The sequence below is a fragment of the Erpetoichthys calabaricus genome, chromosome 1 (assembly GCF_900747795.2).
Source record: "Erpetoichthys calabaricus chromosome 1, fErpCal1.3, whole genome shotgun sequence".
NCBI lineage: Eukaryota > Metazoa > Chordata > Cladistia > Polypteriformes > Polypteridae > Erpetoichthys > Erpetoichthys calabaricus.
Genome location: NC_041394.2, coordinates 350,275,221 through 350,295,080, shown reverse-complemented (window position 1 = coordinate 350,295,080; position 19,860 = coordinate 350,275,221). Strand labels below are relative to the sequence as shown.

At 41.6% G+C, this 19,860-nt stretch overlaps 1 protein-coding gene across 9 annotated transcripts in view; it reads left to right on the top strand.

Annotated features, from left to right (window-relative positions):
- The window catches only part of LOC114668330 (zinc finger protein 883-like), a 774,734-nt gene that overhangs the window by 163,087 nt on the left and 591,787 nt on the right, over nt 1-19,860 (top strand). The window contains exons 3-4 of one of the 9 annotated variants that reach the window (XM_051924973.1): nt 10,830-11,210; nt 11,547-12,005. The exons of the other annotated variants lie outside the window; for them this stretch is intronic. Coding sequence (XP_051780933.1) covers nt 10,830-11,210; nt 11,547-12,005 — 840 coding nt within the window. The remainder of the gene's footprint in view (nt 1-10,829; nt 11,211-11,546; nt 12,006-19,860) is intronic. 9 annotated transcript variants of the gene reach the window in all.

Sequence of the window (19,860 nt, the reverse complement as noted above, 5' to 3'; positions counted from 1 at the left end):
TCAGGAAGGATAGTTGCTTTGAAAACCCACACAAATCGCTCCAGAAACTCCTTTCTTCCTAGTGCCATACGACTTTTCAATAAGAAATATCGGAGATAATGTTTAAGGTTTTGATATATATCCTGTTACCTTTTTTTTTTTTTTTTTTTTTTTTGTATAGATATGTTTTATCTAACTGCCTTACCTTAACCTTTCTTATTTCTATTTGTATGTTTTATTTCATTCTGTCTGTTACTTGTTATTAGATGCAACTGAGAAGGCAAATTTCATGTTTTCCTGTGTAAACATGACTAAATAAAGAAACCTAACCTAACCTAAAAAGTCAGTTACAAATGCACCAGGCTTGATTTTGTTTTCACTTCCGTTTACAGCGATCGTTTTGTAGCTTGCATTGTTGCAATGTTACTTTTCTTGATGGTTTATTAAATTAGGGTTTTTCAAATGTTCATTTTTTTCCCTGTACTTAAAACTCATTAAAAAAGTGTTTTTACCAAGCGGTTCGTAGCGCGAACTCTTGCAGTGTTGTTTTCTCTGTTGTTCAAGGTTTTTATATTTAGTTTACTATTACGCTGTGCATTCTATGGTATTATCTATCTATCTATCTATCTATCTATCTATCTATCTATCTATCTATCTATCTATCTATCTATCTATCTATCTATCTATCTATCTATCTATCTATCTATCTATCTATCTATCTATCTATCTATCTATCTATCTATCTATCTATCTATCTATCTATCTATCTATCTATCTATCTATCTATCTATCTATCATTTAATAAGGTGGCCGACCATGGTATGCAAGACAGAGCCAGTTTTCAGTCACAGACAATTGTATGTTGCTCTCTCCAGAGTTCCATCTTTTCATTCACTCACAGTCGTATCCTCAAACCCACCCCATTTGGACAACTGTGTCTTTCAGGAAGTCTTCACACATCAATAAATAATTATGCGGCGTATGCTACGCCGCGGATTGGCTAGTATTTTATAACACACAGTATAAGAAAACAAAAAGATGGCTCCAGAGTACTCTCTGGTTCCACGTCCAAAACAGGGCAAACTAAAGAGGGAAGGTGCTGGGTTCTTGTAGAGGCAGGGGAAGAAGAGGTGGGTCCAAAATCAAAGAGCAGGAAATGACGTCGGTGGGAGGTGTGGCTAGGAAAGAGGTACAGGAACTGGAGGAAGCTTTTTAGGCTGATTTCTCCTTGGGTGATCTACAGATGAGGGAGAAGAAAGGTTTGTACACTTTGTCAAAGCCTGCTCACGTGTCTTGCCCTTAGCCTGCCTCACAAGAACACGTGTGTGACAACACATATTCTTAGGAAGGCATCGCACACCGTGGAAATTTCGGTTGACTGGAAAATGGAAAATAGTATCTCGTTTTATAAAAAAGGTAATTGGGATGATCCTAGCAGCTATAGGCCAGTAAGCTTAACATGGATCCCAGATAAATTAATGGGAAGGAATTATTAAGGAAAAGATTGAACAAGACATGGACAGAACAGTTTTACTGATCAGTCCCCCCTCGTCTGACATGTTATTTTGGCCACACAGATAACTTAAGGCACAAGCTCTTCCTCTGTCACCATCCTTGTTTCAGTGCTGCTCCATTACTTTATCAAACAAATCATCAAGACCAGAAAATATTTACCCTCGACTTCTTAAGGAGGCTAGAGTTTACAGATATAAACACTTGACACACATTTTTAGGAAGTCACTGTGCACTGGAGAGATTCTGAAGGACTGGAAAATGGCAAATATAATCTTATTATATAAAAAGGGTGGCAGGGCCGATCCAAGCAACTTTAGGCCAGTAAGCTTAATGTGCATCACAGGAAAATTTAATGGAAAGAATTATTAAGTATAAGATTGAGTAACACCTGGCAAGGACAGGAGTTATTCTGAACAGTCAGCATGGGTTCAGAAGAGGGAGGTCGTGTTTGACTAACAAGCTGGAATTGTATGCGGAGGCAACAAAAGGATACAATCAAAGTGGAGCAGATGAGATTATTTATCTTTACTTTCAGTAAGCATTTGATGAGGTGCCACATGAGAGGTTGGGTATCAAACTAAAAAGTGGCAGTTCAGGGTGATGTTTGTAGATGGTTGCAGAATTGGCTCACACACAGGAAGCAGAGAGTGATGGTGAGAGGAACCTCATCAAAATTGGCTGATAATTGGGTGATTGTAAGAGTAGTGACCCATAGGGGTCAGTGCTGGGGCCATTGCTGTTTTTATTATATATAAGTATTTGGATAGGAATATGAATAACAAGCTGGTTAAGTTTTCAGGTGATACTAAGTTAGGTGGATTGACAGTTAATTGAGAATCTTTTGAATGATTACAGAGAGAATTAGACAGCATAAAGTACTTGGGCAGAATTGTAGAAGACGAAACTTAATGTAAGAAAATGTAAAGTTGTAGCGGGTTTGCCCCCTGATTGCTTCGATCGCTGACACCCTACCTCCCCCCCAAGGTCTACACTACTCGCCAGCCACTTAGCATCTCTGCCGCTCGCATTGTGAAGAGGGGGGCTGAATGCATCCCAAGGTGACGTAGTCGCTCCTGCGAAACCCCCTCTTAAACGGTGATACAATGGGAAACAAAGTGTTTTAATTTTTTTTTTACCTCCTCTTTGCTTGATCAGCTGCTGCTGCCATGCTGCGCGATCTGCATTTCGTGCAGCGCTTTGAACATTTAAAAGCCTGTACAGCAGCTGACCGACTGTTTTATTTCCACTCCCAGGTGTGGTTAAATCTCTTGGCACAAAGTCTTGTCTCACAGGACGGGAGTTCTTGATATTTTTTAAGTTTTTAATTTAAAAACGAAATAAAAATCTGAAAATCTAACAACGTCACATTAAATTTGATAAATTCTGAAAAGAATGATACCAAACCTATATATGTAGGTTTTAAAATCAGCCCAATTTTAAAGTATGACATAAAAACATCACATAAAATCATTGCACTTTTAGGCTTAGGATTTTTTATACTGTATATAGAGTAGATTTTGATAGGAATATGAGTAACAAGCTGGTTACGTTTTCAGATGATACCAAGGTAAGTGGATTGGCAGATAATCGAGAATCTGTTGAATTATTACAGAGAGACTTGGACAGCATACAGGCTTGGGCAGATTTGTGGTAGACGAAATTTAATTTTAGAAATGTAAAGTATTACACATAGGAAGTAAAAGTGTATGATTTGAATACACAATGGGAGGTCTGAAAATTCTAAGTGCACTCGATGAGACAAATTTAGGAGTCATAGTGGATTCGTCTCTATCAACTTCCAGACAGTGTTCAGACGCCATTAAGAAAGTTAACAGGATATCAGTTTATATAGCGCCTTGATGTGTGGAGTACAAGTCACAGCAGGTCATGTTGAAGCCTTATAACACACTGGTGAAGCCTCATCTGGAGTTCTGTGTGCAGTTTTGGCCTCCAGTCTACAAAAAATACAAAGCCGTGCTAGAAAAAGTCCAGAGAAAAGCTAATTCTAGGGGTGAGAGGGTAGAAGTATCAGAAAAGATTAAATAAGTTCAACCTTTTCAGTTAAAGCAAATGGAGATTAAGAGGAGGCATGACTGAAGTGTTTAACATCATGAAAGTAATTAGAGCAGTGGAGTCTGGCTGTTACTTTAAAAAGAGTTCAACAAGAACATGAGGGCACAGCTGGAGATTTGTTAAGGGATAATTCCACATAAAGATCTCTAGCAGACTAAAAAACACAGCGAAGTTTCCCACCATCAATAAGATGGTGATTGATTTATTTTTTCAGTGGGGATCCCAGGAACGCACCCAGCCTTGGCCCGATTTTCTCTCTCTCTCTCTGTCTCTCTCTCTCTCACACACACACACACACACACACACACACACCCTCGCAGAGACAAAAAAGCAACTGGTAATAAAAATTAAAGAATATTAAATGAAAATGATCCTACCCCAGTTCCCCTTATGGCGATATACAATAAACACAAATTCAACAATAACAAACCACTAACAAAAACCACACACGATGTCCATGAAAACTGCAACTGATGAAATGAAATGATGGCGGTAGGTAGTCCAGAGATCAGCACGCTGTATGTGAATGTAAAGGTCAGTCCTACTGGTATTTCCTGATGAGATGATGATGTGGCAATGGGATCAGGAGCGCTCCTTTCTTTGCAGGATGACAATAAATCCTCAGACAGTCCTCATGCAGCAGGAAGACACCAGACAGTCCATACACCCAAAACAGGAGACGATCTCCAGGACAAAATGAGAAAACACAAGTAGCAAAACGGGAAAGCAAACAGATCGGCAACTCCAGACACCAAACACAAAAGACTTTTTGTCCTCTGTTGGACTGGCCTCCTTTTAAATGTTGTGCCTGCCTCCTTGTCCCCAGCAGCCTCTGCACCCTCAGCAGATGACCAATCAAAGCCACTGCAGGGACTGCTGGGAGTTGAAGTTTCATTCCCCAGTAGCACCGCTACACATTGAAGAGTTTTTCTTCACACAGAAAACAAAAGCCACCATTACCAGGTAGTGTGTTGGAAAGTAGGACTTTTAGGGACTTTAAAAACTCAAACTGATGTTGTTTTAGAGTAGTTGGGTGGATCAGATTGGCAAGAGTTGTTCGGCTGAATGGCCTGTTCTTATTAGATTTTTTTTTGTAATATTTCTAATTTCTGTTTAGGTAAAGGAAAATAATTTTGTGAGGCTGTAACTTTGTCCACCTTTCCTTTCTCTGTATGAAGATGGGGTCTACATCATTTGTATGAAAATGTGCTATATAAATAAATGTTATTGTTGCTGTCTCTGGCTGTTAGACTGATGTCAAGGTGACTCACGCACACTCAATTCAAGAAACTGAATAATAACCCCAGGCTACCGGCTGCAACACAAGCCTGAAAGATTATCGATCTTGTCCCATTGCTTCACAGTCAGAGACGTGCACTTGTCATGGAATTCGACCCCCTTTTTACTCCAAACTCACCTTTGCACATTGTGTCCAACAAGTTCGGTTTTGACTTCATCAGTCCACAGGACTTGTTTGCAAAATGCATCGGGCTTGTTTAGATGTTCATCTGCAAACTTCTGATGCTGAATTTTATGGTGAGGACACAGGATAGCCTTTACCTGCTTTGTGGGCACCACTTATTTTATTCCTCGGAGTGCTAGGCAGCTGCTTCGAGGAGCCCATGGCTGCTGATTGCTGGGACAAGCTGTGAGGAGTCTGAGAATTGATACAGCTTTGACATCTGCATCACTTGGCCATTCCTAATGATGATTGTGAACAAGCCATAAAGTGTGACATTTTTTTTTGGGGGGGGGGGGGGGGGGACTTATCCAACACCTCTGATCACTTGCATTGCCCATACATTAGTGGAGTACTCCTTTCTTTCCTCATACTACAAAACAAAAGTAATAACATGAATCTTGTTTAAATTGCAAAAAAGAATAGCTATCTTTAACTTTGTGGCTTTTGGAAATCAATTCATCTTCTATTGACTTAACCATTCACAGTAAGTTATTTTGATCCGGAGGTCCCCACACTTTAGCATGTCACTGTTTATGAATTGTCACGAAAGTGTACATCTTAGGTAATGCTATGTCTGAAAAGAACCATCACTTAAGACTCAGGCGCCGTCGAGAGTGGCAGCCTTTTCAGCAGCTCCGTGTACGACTTTTTTTTCTACTTCTCTCTTTTTTATTATTTTATTGATCACTCCTATCACTTTATTTTATGTGGATTCGTTCCCTGGACACACTTACTTTTACAACGTGGACATGGATTTTTAAACGTCGAGACTCGTCTATTCAAGTACTCAACTTCGAGCGCTGACAACAAATGCCAATGCCGGTGTGGTTCCCTATTTACCCGACGATTTAAGAAGGTCGTATCGTGGCAGCAGAGCCGGCACTAAGGTAAAAATGAAGCGGCTTGCGAGAAAGTGGCATTTTAAGCCTTCGGTGCCTTCTGTGATCCTGGGAAATGTGAACTCAATATCAAATTAGATCGATGAACTGGCTGTGCTGGTGAAAAATGTCAGAACCTACAGAGAATGCAGTTTGTTGTGCTTTTGCGAAACGTGGCTAACTACCACCATCCCAGATGCTAACGTGGAGCTATCCGGGTTTAGCACAGTTAGAGCGGACAGAGACGCAAGTACATGCGGGAAGCACAAAGGTGGAGGTCTAGCTCTCTATGTGAATACACGGTGGTGTAACTCTGGACATGTTAACGTCAAAGTCTCCACTTGCTTCAGGGACATCGATCTGTTGGCCGTAACTCTGCGTCCCTATTACTTGCCCAGAGAGTTTGGACACGTCATTGTTGGTATTGTTTAAATCCCTCCTCGGGCGGACGTGGAGACAGCGAGTGACATTATCCATTCTGCTGTTGCTAAGTTACAAATGCAGCACCATGAGGCGCTTGTGCTAATCGCTGGAGATTTTTACCATGTGACGCTGGACAAAACATTACCTGCCTTCTCCCAGTATGTGGACTGTAACACCCGGGGAAATAAGACTATTGATTTACTGTATGCAAACGTTAAAGACGCATACAGTGCCACCCTGCTGCCTGCACTTGGGAAAGCAGATCATAACCTGGTTCTGCTTCAGCCTCACTACAAACCAAGAGTGAGGGTCCTACCTACAACCACACGCTTATTCAGGAAGTGGTCCCCTGAGGCAGAGAAGGCTCTGACAGACTGCTTTGGAACTACGGACTGGGATATCCTGCAGGGATCACATAGTGAGAACATTGAGGAGGTTGTTGACTGCACTACTGACTACATCAACTTCTGTATGGACATTGTAGTTCCAGTAAGAACAGTACGCTGCTATGCTAACAACAAGCCATGGATTACAAGTGACATCAAGGACCTTTTGAACCAGAAGAAATGCACTTTTAAAGGCGGTGATCAGCATGAGCTCAAGCGCGTACAGAAGGAAGTCCGAGTTCAGCTCAGGGCAGCGAAGGAGCAGTACAGGAGAAAGCTGGAGCAGAAGTTGCAGAATAACAGCATGAAGGAAGTGTGGGATGGGATGAAGATCATCACTGGCTGCAGCTCGAAGCGGGGTGCCACCATTGAGAGAGACGTGAAGAGAGCAAACCAGATGAATAACTTCTTTAACAGGTTTGACCACCCTAACCCATTCTCACCTTGGAGTACTGCACCCTCCACCCATCCTTCTGCTGATACCAGCATAGGAGAGACATCCCCACCCACAATTACAATAGCGCAGGTGAGCAGAGAGCTGAGGAGACTTCGTACCAGCAAAGCAGTGGGTCCAGATGGAGTATCGCCATGACTGCTGAAGGTCTGTGTGTCGGAGCTGGGGAGTCCTCTACAGCGCATCTTCAACCTGAGCCTGGAATAGGGGAGAGTCCCGAGGCTTTGGAAAACATCTTGTATCACCCCAGTCCCAAAGGTATCACGTAATAGTGAGCTGAATGACTTCTGGCTTGTTGATCTGATGTCACATGTGATGAAGACCATGGAGAGGCTGCTGCTTCACCACCTGACACCACAGGTCCACCACGCATTCGACCCTCTGCAGTTCGCATATCAGGAGAAGGGGGTTGCGGAGGATACCATAATCTATATGCTACACTGATCCCTCTCCCACTTAGACAGAGGCAGTGGTGCTATAAGAATTATGTTTCTAGACTTCTCTAGCGCCTTCAACACCATTCAACCTCTGCTCCTTAGGGACAAGCTGACAGAGATGGGAGTAGATTCATACCTGGTGGCATGGATCGTGGACTATCTTACAAACAGACCTCAGTATGTGCGTCTCGGGAACTGCAGGTCTGACATTGTGGTCAGCAACACAGGAGCGCCACAGGGGATTGTACTTTCTCCGGTCCTGTTCAGTATATATACATCGGACTTCCAATACAACTCAGAGTCCTGCCACGTGCAAAAGTTCGCTGATGACACTGCTATCGTGGGCTGCATCAGTAGTGGGCCGGAAGAGGAGTATAGAGACCTAATCAAGGACTTTGTTAAATGGTGCGACTTAACCCACCTACACCTTAACACCAGCAAAACCAAGGAGCTGGTGGTGAATTTTAGGAGGCCCAGACCCCTCATGGACCCCGTGATCATCAGAGGTGACTGTGTGCAGATTGTGCAGACCTATAAATCCCTGGGAGTGCCGCTGCATGATAAATTAGACTGGACTGCCAATACTGATGCTGTGTGTAAGAAAGGACAGAGCCGACTATACTTCCTTAGAAGGCTGGTGTCATTCAACATCTGCAATAAAATGCTGCACATGTTCTATCAGACGGTTGTGGCGAGTGCCCTCTTCTATGCGGTGGTGTGCTGGGGAGGCAGCATTAGGAAGAAGGACGCCTCACACCTGGACAAACTGGTGAGGAAGGCAGGCTCTATTGTTGGCATGGAGCTGGACAGTTTAACATCTGTGGCAGAGTGAAGGGCGCTAAGCAGGCTCCTGTCAATCATGGAGAATTCACTGCTTCCACTAAACAGTATCATCTCCAGAAAGAGGAGCAGCTTAAGCAACAGACTGCTGTCACTGTCCTGCTCCACTGACAGACTGAGGAGATTGTTCCTCCCCCAAACTATGCAACTGTTCAATTCCACCCGGGGGGGGTAAACTTAACATTATTCAAAGTTATTGTCTGTTTTTACCTGCATTTTTATTACTCTTTAATTTAATATTGTTTTTTTATCAGTATGCTGCTGCTGGAGTATGTGAATTTCCCCTTGGAATTAATAAAGTCTGTCTGTCTGTCTGTCTGTCTGTCTGTGTATCTATCTTTCCTCTCGCCAGTGTATGTCGTGCATCCAACTTATAGGACTTAATTGATGGGATCCTAAACTTTCTACTATAGAAAATGGCTGAGTATCTAAAATGATAAATTGCAACTATTTTTGAGTGTTACTCTGATTTTTTTTCAATTTTTTTTGTCCTGTCTTGATCATATTTCTGGTTCTTTTCAAACAGTGCCATTACTGACAGCTAAGACATATTTGTTTCATTAGCGGTTTTCCTGCTTTCACTGCATTGCTGAAAGTCAATGCGCTCAGCTAAGTGTTGTACCTACAAGTTTCTCATCAAATTAGTTGCAGTAAATGTCTTTTCTTCAAATCCACCACAACTAACACCTAAGTTTTTCATTTTAAACTTCACATATGATATTCCTATCACTTTTCAGATACTTTAAAATATTTCCACACAGCAGTTATTTTCTTCACCAATTTCCACTCTGTACCCTCTGTCAGTTGTACGTGTTTCCTGAGATTAACACATTCCATGTCATGAAATCAGTAGACCAGTCGACCAACTGCAAGCTGATTTCACAATAAACAGCAAAAACTGGGCAATTTTAATTGAAGGCAGATTAATTTGTGTAACACTACTGTTATAGTTCAGTTGTATTTATTGTTTATAGCACTCTTCATTGAGTTTAGTCTTGGACTGCTTGATGACTGCAGCCATAACAGAGATAATAATTACATACGTGAACACACACATTAGAGCAAATAGACAGGAAAACCTGGCAAATTTTAGTTTACTTAACATAAATAAGTCCTGGCAGTAGATACCCGTAAACATTATAATGGTGAGTATAAATGTCACCAGTGTGTCACAAAGCGTACCAGGCCTGGTGTCACCTGCCACTCCCCTGTAGAGGTGAAACACCAACAGCTGCGCTCTTTCTCTGTTTTCTAATACTCTCACTTTTCTCCGAGGTCACAGCAGCTTCTGTAGGCCTGGGCACTGAGGCGTCACTCATCCATTGCTCTCTTTTCCTTGGTGATTTAATTAAGCCAGTTTGATGTTTGTTTTGGTGTAAAATGGTTTTAGTTTAATTGTGCAAAAATGTCAGGACACATTCTGATTATTGAAAGTTCCTTTTTCATGTTCGGCATGGCATTCTGTTTTATACAGTACTCTCCATAATGGCTGAAACAAAAAAATTTTCTTTCATTTACCCCTTTGCTCAACAGATTAAAAAAATTACACATTAATTCATTAATTAAAGTCACATTGCACATTTTTCATTTAAAGGTGATTTGCAAACATTTCAGTCACATCCTGTAGAAATGACAGCACTTTTTCTACGTGATCCCCCAAGACGACATGATGAGGCTCAGGGTGACCGAGAGATTCCTCACCGGTCAGGCAATTCACACTGAAAAGCTGCTATCGCCAAATAACCCACAGCTGTTAAGACCTTTAAGAGAGCTGAGAGATTGTGTGATTTCTGTGTGATATTCGCTGTAATGAAGGCACATGTTCAGCACACACTTCAAAGAGGATGACAGTAGGGAGTCTAAATCAGCTTAGAATTCAGTCATCATCATGAGCCAAAATGTCATTGTGATATATCAAAACTCACTTCTTGTGTAGCCTGTCAAGCATTAGAATGTGAAATGTGCAATGAAATGAGATTTTCTGCTCAGTTTGTTTGTCCACCAGGTGTTGCTAAAATGCCAACACAAATAAAGTCTGTATGGGACTTACAAATGCACAAAACTTGCTGTAACTTTAAGCCAATTTAAACGCCATGTTCTAGTTTTAAAAATCCAAACTTTTATGTTAGAATTAGCTTACACGTTGCCGAGCATAAGGAAGTTTTATACATGTGGCGCTGCTAAGTAGTTGTAATAGAGAACCGTAGAATTAACAAATTGAGTATGCTTTCCATGCACAACTAAAGTTTTTTAATTGCTTAGGCTGAAATTAGGAACAACCTTTTTGAAGCAATCATGTATTTAATGTGAGTTAATGTTAATAATAAGGCAGTGGACTGAAAGTAAGCTCGTTTTTCCCCTTTTCTTTTAAACTTTGTACAGGAATCAAAGATCAGTGCAGTTTGGAATCTGGAAAAGAATTCTCTGGCAGGAGTGCTGTTCAGATCAACACTGGAGTTCACACAGGAGAGAAGCCATATTGCTGTACTGAATGTGGTAAACAGTTGTCATGTATAAGCAGTCTGAAGATCCACACTAGAGTTCACACGGGAGAGAAGCCATATTGCTGTAATGAATGTGGTAAACAGTTTTCATATATAAACAGTCTGAAGATCCACACTAGAGTTCACACGGGAGAGAAGCCGTATTGCTGTAATGAATGTGGTAAACAGTTTTCAAGAATGAGCCATCTTCAGAGACACACTAGAATTCACACTGGAGAGAAGCCATATTGCTGTACTGAATGTGGTAAACAGTTTTCATGTATAAGCAGTATGAAGAACCACACTAGAGTTCACACGGGAGAGAAGCCGTATTGCTGTAATGAATGTGGTAAACAGTTTTCAAGAATGAGCCATCTTCAGAGACACACTAGAATTCACACAGGAGAGAAGCCGTATTGCTGTAATGAATGTGGTAAACAGTTTTCACAAATGAACAGTCTGAAGATCCACACTAGACTTCACACGAGAGAGAAGCAGTATTGCTGTACTGAATGTGGTAAACCGTTTTCAGATATGAGATACCTTCAGATACACACTAGAGTTCACACGGGAGAGAAGCCATATTGCTGTACTGAATGTGGTAAAACATTTTCAGATATGAAATATCTTCAGAGACACACTAGAGTTCACACGGGAGAGAAGCCATATTGCTGTACTGAATGTGGTAAACATTTTTCACAGATGGGCCAACTTCAAATACACACTAGAATTCACACGGGAGAGAAGCCGTATTGCTGTAATGAATGCGGTAAACATTTTTCACATATAAACAGTCTGAAGAACCACACTAGAGTTCACACCGGAGAGAAGCCATATTGCTGTAATGAATGTGGTAAACATTTTTCACAGATGGGCCAACTTCAAATACACACTAGAGTTCACACGGGAGAGAAGCCATATTACTGTAATGAATGTGGTAAACAGTTTTCTCAAATGATTAGTCTACATAAACACACTAGAGTTCACACGGGAGAGAAGCCATATTGCTGTAATGAATGTGGTAAACAGTTTTCAGTAATGGGCCAACTTCAGAGACACACTAGAGTTCACACCGGTGAGAAGCCATATTGCTGTAATGAATGTGGTAAACAGTTTTCTCAAATGAGCAGTCTTCAGAGACACACTACAGTTCACACGGGAGAGAAGCCATATTGCTGTAATGAATGTGGTAAACAGTTTTCTCAAATGATCAGTCTTCATATACACACTAGAGTTCACACGGGAGAGAAGCCATATTGCTGTAATGAATGTGGTAAACAGTTTTCTGAGTTGGGCCATCTTCAGAGACACACTAGAGTTCACAACAGAATAAAAACGGTAGCAGTTCAAAAATCAGTCCAGAAAAACAAGCACCCTTCAGGACTCTAGAGTGAGGTTCACTCCTGTCCTGAAAAGTAAGCAAACTAAACTATTGTTGACAAATTAATCTCTGAGAGAAGCCATATTGCTGATTGAGATGTGGCAAACAAATTTGTCAGGAGTTCTCTTCAGAGACGCACCAGAGAGAAGTACAACTGAACTGTCCTGACTAAAGAGTGAGGTTCACTCCTGCCTGGACAGTAAGCACATGTATCTGACTGGAATTCATCCTAAGTGGTGTTGTGTCACAATCGAATCCACCTAGGGGAGAATGAGAAGTTTATATCCTTTTTTCCTTTTCCTGAAACAAAATAAAGAACAGGGCAAAGCGCTTCTCACTAAAGCCCCTACAGCCTCCAGCATGCGTCTAGCTCTGCTTTCATAACATACGTACATATAGAACTACAGTATTTACAATATATTATACACATTTCATCAGAAAGAACTCTTCACAGTATACATAATCTTACCTAATAAATCATAGTTCAGCTCTATAATATATATATTCTATTTTTATATAACAAAAAAATAAAATACCTTTCCAAAAAAAAAAAAAAAAAAAGGGGTCCCATACAAACAGCTTCTCGCCAATGCTTGTTAAATAATAAATTAAATCAGTTACTAATAATTACAAACACAAACTATGATAACAATATAAATAAACTTTAAATGAAAATCCAAAGTATCCTTATGGTCATGTTGTACACTATACTGAATTATATTAAAATGCTGTGGCAGTTTTTTTTCATTTGTTTGCATTTTGATTATAAAACATACAAAGACTGTATATAAGAACTCAGTGGTGGTGGTGGGGGGGGGGGGCACATTTATTATTTAACACTTGAGAATTACCAAATAATATTCATGTCAAATCAATAGAATAGAATTAGAAAAGGCTTGGAGAGAGCAGACTTACCTGTACAGCATCCACCATCGTCTGAGGGTGCCTGCAGTCTGTGGGGAGTCATATTAATTAGCATTTTTACTACAGAATACCATTGGTGTGAAACTAAGGACACACAATCAATTGCTTTTGGAGAAATTCATAACTAAAAGCTACAAAAAAACAAATTAAAAATCATAATTCACTTTGCTTCACATACACACACCAAGAAAATTTGGAGGAATTAATCTTGAGAAGCCATATTGCTGTACTGGATGTGGCCGACGAGTCTCACAAACCAGAATCTTCTGGGCAACAAAAGAATTCAGACTGGGTGCCAGAAGTGGGCTTAGTTGGAGAAGATCTATACCGGGGGCATCAACCCCTTTGTCTTGGCGTACCACCCCAAAGAATTTAAATGTTCTGAAGTTCCCACTTTTTATTTTGGTGTTAAATTGTTTTTTCCTGAACTGTTATTATGTAAAAGTAACGGTGGAATTTTTTTTCTCACCCTGAAAAATATTCTTTCAGAGAGCTTTCATAAGCATTTCATAAGCAATGGTCACCTGTCAAAGACATGTTTTAGAATGAATTTCAAAAGGATTTGATATGTTATGACTGATAGGCACTGATAGTGTGTGACCAGGAGGAGGTCACATCACCTGCTTGTGCTAATAGTGAAAAAACAAAAGAAATGTAATCAATTGTGTCTCACATGTTGTAAGTCGCCTTGTCATCAGTCAAATAATAATAATAATTACAAGAAAGTTTAGTAAAATAACGCCCTTGGCCAAAAGGGGTTTCCTGTTCCTTAGAGACTTTGTATTCCACTCTCTTGATTTACTTACAGTGTGCTTTCTTGTTTGTTGTTATGAATTGTTTGTTGCTTTGAATAAATTACAAAATCCTCAAATTCACTCGTCTGTCATCTCCAGTTATCTGATGGTGACTCCTGCACTGGGCTTTGTTGGCCAAACCCTGTGAATTAGCACATTTTTCAGAGGTCCATGAAACCCCTCTTTTACATGGTCTATCGAGTCAGAAGCTAAACAGATTGACTGAAACCAAAATGGCCAAGGCAGTGTTTGCGGAGGAGTGTAACCTCATCTCTAGTGAACTGGGCATCGATGTAGAAGAGAACATCTGAGCTGATATCTCCACATTCAGCCAAACACCAACTCATACACTGCAGACAACCCATCTGTCGGTGCCGCTGCGGCCTTTCAGACAACGGGCTCCGTGCAGTAAGCTGGAAATCCTCGGCGGAGGCTGCAGATAGACGAAGATTGCATCTCACCATTCAGACTGGGATTTGAAATACTGTCAATAGAGAAGTGATGTGCCCTCCATCGTGAGCTCCAAGGAAAGTGCTGGTAGCAAACTGAGAAGTGCAGTTAAGTAACCGATCAGTTAAATCAGCAGCAACACATGCAGTGGATGTAAAGCTTTAATCCAACTCTCTGTTTTTTCCACCCATCGAGAAAAGTGAGGAAAAGAAATGCGCTGAACTGGAGGAGATTAGGATTTTATATTTAACTAGCGAACCCGTGGTGTACCATACGCCACATAATCAGGCCGCTTTTTTAATGATTTTTAAGCACAGGGAAAAAAGTAACATTTGAAAAATCGGTAATGTAATAAACCACCAAGAAAAGTAACATTGTAACAATGCACAGAACGAAACAACATACAATTTTCCGTAACTGAAAACTGGCGGACCACCGTCGCGCCTTCTCCTCCCAGAGCGAGAGATCGGGGTGGACGGCGCTCGGGCAGGAAGGGCGGGAGGGGAGGGGAAGGACGCCCATTCCGTCCCCTCCGTTATGCTAGTCTGCTGATTTCTCGTTCAGTATGCACTGCCTGCTCATGTGCCCACCCCTAACTCGTCATCTGAGTCGTTTTCCTCTTTGCACAGTCCACATGCACCTGTGAGTCACGTAGACTTTTCATTGTAGTTTGCGGTTTTGGCTGCTTATCTATATATAATCCACCAAGTCACCCGACCATGGTAGTACCTTTTGGGGGGGAGGGGGGTTGTGTTCAAAGGGCAGGGACGTAATCTGTGTGAGCGTATGACCCGCTAGCCAACCCGCGGTGTAGCATACACCGCATAATTATGTATTGATGGGTGAACACTTCCTGAAAGACACAGTTGTCCAAATGGGGTTGGTTTGTGGATACCACTGTGAGTGAATGAAAAGATGGACCTCTGGAGAGAGCAACATACAATTGTCCATGACTGAAAGCGGGATCGTCTGTGACGATGGAGGCCACGCTGGTGAAAGTTACTTCGTCGGTAGGGATAAGTTTCAGCACTTGTTCATTAAGGTGTGGCGAGTCTTCGTTGTTGACACTTAATATAGCTTGCGTACTGAGTTGTTCCGGAGTCACAGTTGAGAAACACTTTTAATGTCTTTTAAGCACAGGGAAAAAAATGAGCATATGAAACATCCGTAATGTAATAAGCCACCAAGAATAGTAACATTGCAATAATGCAAGCTATGATCAGATCGCTGTAAACAGAAGTGAAAACAAAATCGAACTCGCTGCATTCTTTAACTGCCTTGTAGCACAGTGGTAGTGTTGCTGCTTTGCAGTAAGGAGACTGTGGAAAATTTTGGGTTCGCTTCCCGGTTTCTCCCTGTGTGGATAGCGCTTTGAATACTGAAAACACCGGTATATCAATGTAATGAAGTATTATTATTCTTATGTGTGCAGCACTCACTCTCTCTCTCGCGCGCGCGCGCGCCGGTATGTATGTGTGTGTGTCGCTCGCTACACGTGTTCCTGCAGGCATACCAGTAAGTTAATGAAGAGATGGAACTCTGGAGAGAGCAACATACAACTGTCCTTGACTGAAAACTGGTTTTGGCAGATCTTGTTGAAAGTTTGGCCCTGTGCCTTATTAATTGTCATCACAAAGGCAAATCTAACAGGAAATTGTCTTTGTGTTAAAGTAAAAGGCAAATTATCCGTGACAAACAAACTGTTTTACACGCTGCATACCAACCCGCGGCGTAGTATACGCCGCATAATCACACCGCTTTTTTTAATGTTTTTTTAAGCAGAGGGAAAAAATGAACATTTGCAAAATCCGTAATGCTGCTTTCAGTAAGTACAATGCACACACGTTTAATTTGTCGGCCACTTTTTGCCAGCCGTCTTTTCTGGTTTGGGCTGCTTTTGCAGTGTTACCGCTTGTGCATATTAAATCTTGAAATCCTTCGAGTAACTAATTAACTAACTAACACCCACCCACCCAGCTTGTGTGAAAAAAATGCGCCCGTTCTTTCATCATTTTGTTGCAGCCTATCAAAGACTTCCTGATCATGTTTTCTAGACTCAATATACATTGGCTTTTCACTCAGCGCTGGGGCGCACATTCATCTCGGATTATTACATCCTGCTAGACTAATCTGCTACATGGCTGTGTTTCACCGGCATTAATGATTAGGAATCTGGTTGGAGCAAAACCCTGCAGCCACAGGGGTTCACCAGGACCGAGTTTGGGAAACACTGCTGAACACAGATGAAACCATCTCAGGTGAGGAGTTGGGGCGGGCAAAGTAGTTGCTGCTATTGATTATTCATTGTTGTTGGCCTGGGTGTCTGATCTGCGTTGACTGACATGGCTATTTTCTGCGTATCCCATGGTTGTCTTCCGGCAGTGTGAATGCCTCGAGAGACAGAGAGTCCTTGTGTGGTGAGTTGTTGCAGTTTGTGAGTTAAACGCTGCGATGGTTTCACACGTTTGGTGAGTTGTTGCAGTGTGTGAGTTAAAAGCTGCGATGGTTTTACATGCTGGTAACAGGCAGGCGTTCTCGTCCCATGGTCTTAGAGTTGGTGGGCGTGGCTCTGTGAGTTGTCGGCGTATCCCATCGTCTTAGCGTTGGGTGGGCTAAGAGTGGTTTATTTATCTTGCATATCCTATGTTGTACATGCTGCATGCAGCGATTCACATCTGCGATAAACATGCTTCTTCTTAGATGGTCCTGCCGCGTCCACCGTCGTTCTCGAAGCATACACATACACATGCTAAGAAGAAGCATGTTTGTCGCGGATGCGGTGGACGCGGGCGGGGAATAAGGAGTGTTGGTGGGCGGGGAAACGTTTTCCGTGTTCCTGCAGGACCATCTAAGAAGACGCATGTTTGTCACGGATGCGAATTGCTGTATGTAGCGTGTAAAACAGTTTGCGATGGTTCACGCGGTTGTGCGTCGTAACCAAAAAGTCAACGTGGCTGAGGTGCATGTGGACTGTAGCCCAGACGAACATAAATGACGGCGTGTTTTCCGAGGCGTCGCGTCCGAGTTGGTGGGCGTGGCTCTGTGAGTTGTCGTCGTATCCAATGGTCTTAGAGTTGGTAGGCGTGGCTGTTTTGCGTGCTTTTCATGGGTGGCTACTTGTCGGCGGCTTAGTGAATTATATATATAGATGAGCAATGTAGTGAATGTAAGTAACGTTTCCCAGCACTGGTCGCTTTTGAACATTTGTTTTTTTATCTGGTATATCATCTCTGGAATGAATGGTGGAAATAAACTGTCTGCCTAAGCAACTGGCTGAATTAATAGTCAGAAACACAATAATGTCTTATTTTTCTTCTTTATATAATTTTAAAGACAGAATTATTGACATAACCAATCAAAGAGCTGACTAATTTGCATTGTTGTGTGGCTCAAAATTATAAATAAAAATCCTTCTTTGAGCCATTGACTGATTAGTGTTTCACTGTTTGTTTATTGAACAGTTTTGTGTAACAGAAACAAAAGAACAAACTAAAACACAGTAGTTTAATATACATAGGCAACTGATTATTAAAACTGTTTTTGTATTAGAAAATAATCCCTGAGTTATATCTGCGTTACAGAAAATGATTAATTGCTTGAAGGAAATATGAGAAATTGCAATTAATACACAGTGACTTTCGATTACAAATTTGAACTAAGCGATTAATTGAAATTGAATTTTTTAATCAGTTGTCCTCATGCAAACACTTAATTTGGAGCCATTACAAATGATGAAAATTATAAAAATTGTGTACAAAATACAGAGCCGTTTCAGCTCTATGAAGACTCTACAGAAGCAGAGGGCCACCGAAGCCACTAAGGGCCCCCGAAGCTGCAAGATCAGCCTCAGTATATTTGGGGAGTCTGAACATTACCTGTCTGTAGCCAGCTAAGCTCCATCATGTGTTTTATGAAGCACTTATATGCTTAAAATTAAACATTTGATTTAACTCTTTTAGAGCGGATGTCGACTTTTGTCGACAGGAGGGGTTGAGGACGAATGTCGACAAAAGTCGACATCCAAGGATAGAGTGCAACAATCGGCTGTTAATGGCGACAAAACTCACTGTCACGTCGCAGGCATTCCCTCTGTGCTTGGAGGAATGCTAGACTCGTTGACTCGGCAACTAATCCTTGCGTGTACGTGAGTTGCGAAATGTAAACAATGGCAAGATGGCATCGACATGTCACAAGGGAGCGAAGCGAGTGCAGAAAAGAAAACACTCGGCAGACAATGTTTTGCACATTATCGCGGAGTCGGACTCTGATTTTTCAGATTCGGATTTTTTTGACAGTGATCAGGAGATCGAACAAGAGAGTGAGAAGCCAGCATCAGCTGATCAGACACCAGCCGATGCCGCGCCAGCTGATCCGCTGGTAGCTGAACGCATTCGCGCAGCCGATGCATCTATGGCAAGGTTCGCGTGGGAGGAATACACAGACATTAATCCGTGGGCTACCGGACTTCACAAGAAGGCATGACGAGACAAACAGGTAGGCAGAGAAATTTTTTGAATCGCGGGCTGCGCTTGCATCGCATTCTCGTTTTTCAAAGTGGAAACCCACAACAAAAGACGAGATGAAGCGCGCTGTGGCATTACAAATAGAGATGGGACAGAACTGGTGATATAACTTCAGAGACCATTGGTCCAAACGTCCTTTGTCCCCTGGTGGCTATGGACAGGTTATGCAGCGTGATATAGGTACGTGATGCTGCAAAGTTTTATTCAGAAAACTTGGTGGAGTGGCATGGCACGATGGCAAACGGGTGACTTGTCTCTCTACAGTACACACTAACAATATATGTGAGTAAGTGCAGCAACAGACAATTGAAAAGTAGGCACCAAAGCAACACATATTGTAAGGAGTGCAATGTGGCAATGACTGAAACTGGCTGCTTTGAGCGAGATCAGGCTTTGCAGGACTTTGCTGTGTAAAACGTATGTGATATGTATGTGAAATAATAGAGTATGCAGGCTCATACAACATGCAAGACAGTAACATTTGTCAAAAGTAAATATTTTTTGTTGATTTCAATTGCTTTGTGTTCTTTTTTTAAAAAAAAGTTAGTTTTTGGAAAAATACTCTGCCCTGGGAGAAAAGAAACAAAAAAAATTAGCCCTAAAAGAGTTAAACAAAACTCAGCAGCAGTAGCAGGAAAGCTTTGGCTTGTGTTTGTGAGGTAATCAATTCAAAATCAATGATTATCATTAGACAGTCGTGTCACGCTATGAGTGACGTCTACCGACAGGTATGATGGGAAGACTCACTGAGAGTCGGGAGGAAAACGGAGCGAAAGTCACAATGATACCTAAGATGGCATGAAAAACAGCTTATCAGAAAAACTTGAAGGGGAAAAATGTGCACAGAATAAAGATAAA